At 32.8% G+C, this 8,261-nt stretch overlaps 1 protein-coding gene across 2 annotated transcripts in view; it reads right to left on the bottom strand.

Annotated features, from left to right (window-relative positions):
- The window catches only part of LOC124369206 (mucin-12-like), a 90,000-nt gene extending 82,094 nt beyond the window's left edge, over positions 1-7,906 (bottom strand). The window contains exon 1 of one of the 2 annotated variants that reach the window (XM_046827042.1): positions 7,783-7,906. In XM_046827042.1, coding sequence (XP_046682998.1) covers positions 7,783-7,878 — 96 coding nt within the window. In that variant the 5' untranslated portion in view covers positions 7,879-7,906. The remainder of the gene's footprint in view (positions 1-7,782) is intronic. The other variant, XM_046827043.1, reaches the window with a different exon arrangement.
- Positions 7,907-8,261: the final 355 nt, after the last annotated feature.

The following is an 8,261-nucleotide window of genomic DNA, read 5'->3' on the forward strand; positions in this document are numbered from 1 at the left end:
ACCCCTCGTAGGGTAGGGAAAAACATTGAAGCCCACGGATCAGCCCCTAGTCCTATGACTTTTAAATATACTACATCTGCCACACACTGATGAACACATATTAAGTTCTACGGATACATCTGCTAATATCTACAGAGTAGCTAATTTAAATTAAATTGCCATGAACTCGGGCAACAACATGAGCTAACACAAAACAAGTAGTCCTGGTGGGCTCATTTTATAACATGTACTAAACCAACTTTTCCAGCCATGATAAATAACAAAAAATAAAAATAATCTATGTTGTATTATTATCATGTTCAAGAACATTGTCACTCTTTTCGAAAGAGGCTTGAAATAAAATAATGATCACAAACAATAAAGTTACAAATCAAGGCAGTATTAGTTCAGATAGACTAGTAAAAATCCTGACAAACCAGAAGAAATTAGTGGACATAATTTTAATGATTACAAAATAAACACAAATTTATATTCATTTCAAGAGATTGTAGTGAGTTTTCATTAAAATCTGGCAAATGTTTTAACTTTTACCACAAATATCAATAGATAATCCCTAATCAATGTCTAAGCTCTCTAAAGAAATCTGTCTGAATTAAGCAAAATAAAAATGTTATAAAGGCTAAATAAGATTGGGCTGAAAACATTTTGCTTCTTTTACTAAATGTTTTCATGCTTTAGATTGTAAAAGTGCTTGGTATCCAATATCAAGTACATACACCTTTAAGAGAAGAATAGCTGAGATAGGACTGTCTTTATTTGAGTCCAATCCTACTATTTTGACCTTGTTACAAGATTTAATTCTTAAACTGGCACTCAATGCATCTTCTAATGTTTGTGGCATGTCTCAACAAGTATCAATGAATATTCTGTGGAATTGTATCGCTTGCTTTTGTCACTTATGAATAATCATATAGTTAAAAAACCATATCATTTATATACTATTAAAAGCATGAAGGACTTAATAACCTGATGTGTTGATTTGTTACTTTATGTTAACACGTTCATGACGACGGCTTACTTCCGGACTTTTTTTATTTGGTGTTGAATTTCTCACTAATAATGACAAAAAAACCATCCTAGTGTAACAAGAAATGTATGTTGGCTTCGTATTTTGACACAAAAAAATGTATTACAATAAGTTTTTTCAATCTCTTTTTTGTGTAGGCCTATCATATTAACAAAAAATAATAATCTTTTTTGTGTAGGTAATTTTGTATTTACCTACAAAATTTATTTACCTTAAAAATTAAGCAGTTGTGCACCTGATGCTGTACACAATAGTTTAAGGTATTCATTTAAGCTCGGGATCACTTAAAAGTAGTAAAAAAACACTTATCATTTAAGTTTCTGGTACTGTAAAAGTGTAGCATAATGTCACTTTCAAAACTTTTCAAACTGAGGTACCTATATTATTCACAAAAGAAGGAATGTTAACTAAACATGTTAACACTTTGCCCTCGAACTATATTGTAATAACTGTTAGAAGTTCAATTTCCTCGTGTTTTCCCAGCAACCACAAAATACAATTTAACCCTCCGAGTGGTGAAAGACACTGCAGTTTCTATTAAATCTCGTTTGCGAGTGGCAGAGACGCTCTAGCGTCTATTAACGCATGCCTCTTTTGATCCGGTATTTCCGATGTTATGCCGCGAGTTAAACGCTATATAATAGGTATGGTTAGAAAGACCAGATTCCAAACTTTAATTTGATATAGTATTCAGATATGCTGGCACTAATGGAGCCCTTACAAACGGTTCATCCACCTACTGTACTACCTCCTGGACCAAGTGAAGATCTTCCTCACCGGATTACTCATTTAACAAAATTTGTACAGTGTGTGGACACACCAAAAAAGAGGGCAAAAGTCACTTCTGGTGCCCAGCTTGTAATTTTGGGGTTCATAGGGAGTGTTTCCCCTTACTTGGAACATTACTGGAGGCCTCTCAAACCAGGAAGAATGAGGTTGCTCTGATACTGACTAAAATGCAGTAAAAAACATGTACATAAAAGTTTCGATCAGCAACTAGTGTGTTGTTTTTATGAATAATACATATAAACTGTACATATTTTGTTCAGAATTAAATTTTAAACAAAATGGCTATTTTGCATTTGTGTTGAAACATTAAATTTAAGAACATTTAGTCAGCCTAACATAAAACAAAAAGATTTTAACTTTTATTTTTGGAATTTACCCCATTGGTTTTTTTTCGGAGGGTTAAACAATTTTGAACGCCCACCTATGAAGGAAATCCGACATCAGGGGAACAAGCAGATGAATAAATATGTACAAGCTGACACATATGTATATATGAGTGCCAGGATGAGAAGACAATTTAAACAAAAAACTCCTGGTAATAACCAACAAAACCGTATCCGACCGCAGAAAGTTAAGAGCTGGAAAGCCAATTTATAGAACAATTCAAGCAGCTATATATAGCAACATTGCACGCTAATTGGCAATGTCAAAGCCACATGTAATCTGGCCGTTTGGTCTGCTTTTAAATATGAGTCACTGGGTAGATGGTGTTGCCATAGCCCGCACTACTGGCAGGCCATCACCATTCACTACTGGCATTCATGATTTACTTTCTGGAATATTTATCTGTTACTACATTTTTGAAGACCTTGAGGGAAGTTTTTATATTTGTCGCCAGCAGTGCAGGGGCAGTAACCTACCATAAGGTGGTGCCACAGCCTCGACCACTGGCCAGAAGCATACGTGACTAGATACATTTATCCGTAATATGAAATTAAAATAATACAAATAGCTTACGGTGGAATACCCCAGTATCCCCGCAATACTGGAGTTTAAAACAAAAAATAATTATCACGATAGTGCCTTTAAGGTAATGGATACACATTCACGTTTTATAAGACCATTTTTTTCTCTTAGGACAAGAAGCTTATAAATTGCACTTAGTCCTATAAGTACCTTAGCGCTGCTTCCGGAGTAAAAGGATAATCAGGATGGGTAAGGTTAAGGGGTAGGGACCGCCTCCTATCGAGATCCATAAGGAAGAATTAGGACAATAATCTCAAAGTCATGTCCCCCCGGAGGAAGGAAAGGCCAGCTCTGAATCAGCCTCTCCAGTCAAAGCAGGCAGGGGGCGGTACACCCTTGTTGAGGCTAGCAAGAACCTCTGATAGTTAGGGAACAAACCCCACCAAACTCCAACAGTCATCTCCCGCAGTAGACTAGACCTATCAACCACTCTTACTCTTGCACCCCAGAATCTCGACATTGTGGTTAGTTATGAGCCACTCCTGGACATCCATAAGGTTGCCCAGATTTTAAGTGACACATCAGTTTTTGCTGTACCCAGTGGTAGGTTCAAATGAAAAGTATAAACCAGCCAGAAGTGATCCCTGCTGGGTGATTTTTTAAGACCATTGTTCGCACTTATAATAGAGAGTTCAGAACTCATAGCAAATATAATTTCTAAAACAGATTAGTCTTTCCAATGATTGACTCTTTCGATTCCAACTAGTGATGGCAATAACATATCGATATTTTCAAAATATAGATATTTTGGTTAACATATATTGATATAATGGTAAAAAAAACTTTATTTTGATAATATCAAAAGTTCAACAAGTATTAATTAAGTATTAATTATTTTTTATTCTTTACAATATTAAATTAAATTTTCCCAATACAGTAGTAGCTAAGGTACTTTTAATGCTTTTTTTCATTAATGGTTTTAAGTACTTCTTTACTTTCGATTCGAAGCATTTTTGTTTACACACATCACAGCAAGCATGATATAGCTGTTTAGTAGTTTTGCTTCCTATAGTCTGTTAAATATTCATTGCCCAAATTAGATGTCAGATTTGTACTCAAAATCTTGTGGATCTCTTTTGAAAGAATTTGTAAACAGATTCATAGATAGGGAACATGCCCATTGGCTTTCTAATATCCTAGGTTGGACATCCACTTCATGGACCATTTGCATCTGCAAGAGCTTTACAATAAATAAAGACTTGTTGCAGTGCCTTCAGACAAAGAATCAACGTCACAGGTACTGACCCGGGTGGACCTAAAGCTGTTGACCTCATGGATTTATATTGTCACTCCACACGTCTCGTTATCCAGTCAAACAAAGATAGTTAAACCTCTACCTCCCTCCCTGAACTTTGGTACAGAATTTTCTATGTATCTTTCGACTTCTGTCATAGATAACCAAAAAAAATTCATTGCAGTTGTGGGAAGACTACTAACAAGTGTACCCAACATTGAATTATTTGGCTAGACAGTACTTAACCCTCACGTCCTTGTTTATTTGAAAAATGCTGACATATGCCACAAGCGCATGGTACGAAGTTACTCTAACCGTGCCGATGTGCACTCCAAGAGCACGTAAGGTTTTTCTTATTGCGTGATTATAATTTTCGGCCAAAGGCAATCAAATTTTGCATACCGTATCTAGACAACAGAGAGATTGAAAACAAAAATATTTATACTCTATGGATTGTTGTCATGACGTTCACTTGGCGAATTTCTTCTATGTTTTCCTCAGAGTTTGCTTGTTGTTGCAATTGTTTATTTACAAGCTATTAGTTGTGTTAGTACTGCAGATGCTGTTATTGATCAAGTTGCAACAAACCCACCCATTAATTACATATCTGATGGTGATCCTAGCAATAGTATTCCTTCAGACTGGCTTGAAGTTGATGAAAATAATGATAACTTTCCTCATTATTTGTGTTTTATGGAAGTATGTGGCCCAAAACACTGTCCTTCATATGATTCACCTCTAATAGTATACTATAATTTATTTATTACTATTGACCTGTTTACTTAGTGACTAAATATGACAAATAAGTAAGCTTCAGATTATATTAGAAGACACATACACACTCACACACACAATTTATCACAAAAGCGTTTACTGAATATGTAAATTATAAAAAAACCAACTATTGATAGTTATTGGTCCACAGCTAGCTCACTTAGCACATCTTGGTTTGGCCAAATGTTTAGCCGTAACAGATTTTAATTCATTTAGTTTGTGTATGCGTATTATTACATTATATATATTAGGCATATTCATGTTTTAGTAATACTGATTGATTTCAAATGTAGTATAAATTTAGTCCACTTCTAAAGACAGTATGTACACTATTTACTGGCAGTATTTAATTTTGATATCCTTATCTTAATATTATCAGTGATGTGAGCCAGGTAAATACCCAATAAGAAGGTAAATTAAATTAGGTATTTACATGGATATTTTTCCAATGGTCATAATTAAATACCCAAAAAATAGGGTATTTTTAGTATTTGAGCAAACAAGGATTGGAACACAGTCATCTTATGCCTTAGATTGAAATTATCAACAATAAGTAACCTTTCAACTGAAAAGGTACGTCCGGATAGTCTTAGGGACTTTTACCACTGCTATTTTCTTTCTTACAACTTTTAACTATGATCAAATTTTGGAGGAAAGATTTTCATTGTGTTAACATATATTGAAGTATTATATAAGCATTGATATCATTTAATTACTGTGGTATTATACCTGTATACAGCAATATACCACATAGATTAACCCAGGTACTGGTAATGATCGCTGCAGCGAGGGTCAAACATCACCGCGAAAAAACCATTTTATAAAGTAACTATAATGCTTTTTTGGAAAAGTAATAGTAGCATTCGATAAATGTATCAATTAGTGTGAAGTTCAGTACTTTACAATCTTTGATAAAAGATGGAGAGAAGCAGAATATTGTACTTAATTTTCATTCTTGTAATTCTTTACTGTTTGTTTACGTATTGGTAATTTTGTTGTTTATGCTTCTTGTTGAAAGTATGTAATATTATTTGAAGTTATTATTTAGTCAAGTGGTATAAAAATGTTTTGAAAAGTATTTCTCTTTCATGGGGGTAATAGTGAAACAAACAAATAGTGTTTTGTTTAAAAATAACTCAAGTTCGTAATCTATGTAGGCCTAGGTTAGGTGTGTCAGTTTGTATTTTAGCAAGTTTTATTTATTTTATAGGTTGAATGTTATCAACATTGTATGTATTTGAAATCGATAAGAATTAGTTAGATTAATCTAGTGATATAAGAGAGTTGTTCTAAAATGAACCAGTAGACCATAATTCCCATGTTCCCAAATTCCTTCAAGACATTCGGATTGCAAATCTGACAACTAACTTGGATTATGAAGTTTGAACAGACTTTAAGAAGAAGTTTAGCAAGAGGATTATTATGCTTCCTGAGACATGTGTATAAGAAAATGCTTTGAATAAAATATGAAAAAAGGACTTAATATACTAATTAAGAATACATTAAAAGTACCTTAACAATAAAAACATTATCTTGTAGAAAATTTAATATGTCACTTGTAGAACTTTTGATTTATAGGAAAAATATATTCCCTTATTCTAAATTATTGAAATACTATTTTCGATACCAATAGCATATGAAATATCAATATATAATTGCCACTAATCTGTATCAGCTGAATGGCTGTTTAGCAGACCTGGGTACATTGTAACCGAAGAAAGAATTCTCAATGGTCTGCAAGACAAGTATCAGAGATACATAGATCTAAGTGTGTTCTAATGTTCTAATACAGTGTATATACGTGTAATATTAGGTATATTGATGTTTTAGTTATACTTTATCTATTTTGTATGTATGAATTATGTCCATTTCTAAAGACGGTAAAGGAATATTTACTGATAACTTAATACTTAATTTTGTAATATTATAACAGTTTTACAACAGCCTTCAACATGGACAAAATAGTGCTGGAATGTTTAGTAAATTTTGCAGTAAGTTGTCGGAATTTTTGAAAGATAGCCTAGCCTATATTGTAAAAAATAGTCGAAATCGAAAGGGTTCAAACACACTATGCTGTTATTTATAATCCAGTCGAGTGACATATCTCGACATACACAAATTTAAATTGGATAAGGATTCATTTTTAAACTGCCAAAACTTAGCTAATAAAAACTAAGAAATTTGTTAGAAAGTGCAAAATTAGTTTTTTATATTTAAAATAAGTCGGGAGGCTAAGGAACCAAACCAATTCAAAGAATAATAAACCCAACTGTTTAATAAAAATATTACAACTGTTTCATTAAATCACTATAAAATCTTCAATTAGAGCTAACCATTATTGACATTTTCGTAAAAATTCAGCACTTTTGGGAAACAAGTTATATTCTATATTGAGTACCCAAGGATTAATTACAGGTTCTATCATAATCAGGTTTAACTAATATAAGTATTTACATGAATAAAATGTTATCACATATAAAAAATAAAACATGGGTAGGCTATAGATAGAAACAAGACATAATGTGAATCACTCATACTGTTATGCATATGATAGTTACATTTGGATAGACTGGCTAACTGATGAACTGACATAACTGTTATTATATGAGTATTTCTTTTTGTTTTTGAAACTGACAGGAAAGTTGACTAGACATTCATGTCTTTAGTCCTTATAGAATAGTATACACTGAACCTAATTATACCATTTTGATTACTTCTATATTTTGTAATAAAATTACATTGTTACATTATGTACTAATTCAAGTGTATTCAGCAGACAAAACAGCACATCTTACTAGCATAAAACGTCCATAAACATATCCAAGACTAGCTCCATAAAGTATAAAGTATTCATCTGTGAGATTTAGGCTTAGAGTCATGGCGGACAAGTTGTTAACACAAACAAGCGAGAGCTAGACCGAAGTAAATGAATAAATAACCCAAATACGCATATCTTAATCAGTTTATCGCTAAAACTAATAAAAGTAGTTACCACACATGCTGCATATATAGGATTTCCTTTCAAAACTGATAATAAAGAAGCCACATTCACAAATTTTAGCCCTGAAGAATCTCCCTGTAACGCCATATTTGGCCCCACTAGTCCACTACTACCAGTACAGTACTGAGTACTAGTAACGGTCACGCAAAATGCTGGACCATTATTTGTGATTTTTACTGGCTACCAAAGGCTACCTGAAACTGTCAAGAACGTTCTTCAAGAAATATAACTTCAAAAGTGACTAAAGCTTTAGATAATAATAAACAACATGGAAAATTTTTAATAATTAATGAATATCTTAAAAATAATATTTTTCAACACAGAAAATAAATTCTTTTAAAACACCACTGTGTGGGCAAATATAAACAATATATGAAAGATTTGTGTTACTAGAATGGACTGTTAATTAAAACCTACGATTGAATATGACTGTTAAAAAGGGCGATATCACAGTATTTTTTAAATATATT

The sequence above is a fragment of the Homalodisca vitripennis genome, chromosome X, assembly GCF_021130785.1.
Source record: "Homalodisca vitripennis isolate AUS2020 chromosome X, UT_GWSS_2.1, whole genome shotgun sequence".
NCBI lineage: Eukaryota > Metazoa > Arthropoda > Insecta > Hemiptera > Cicadellidae > Homalodisca > Homalodisca vitripennis.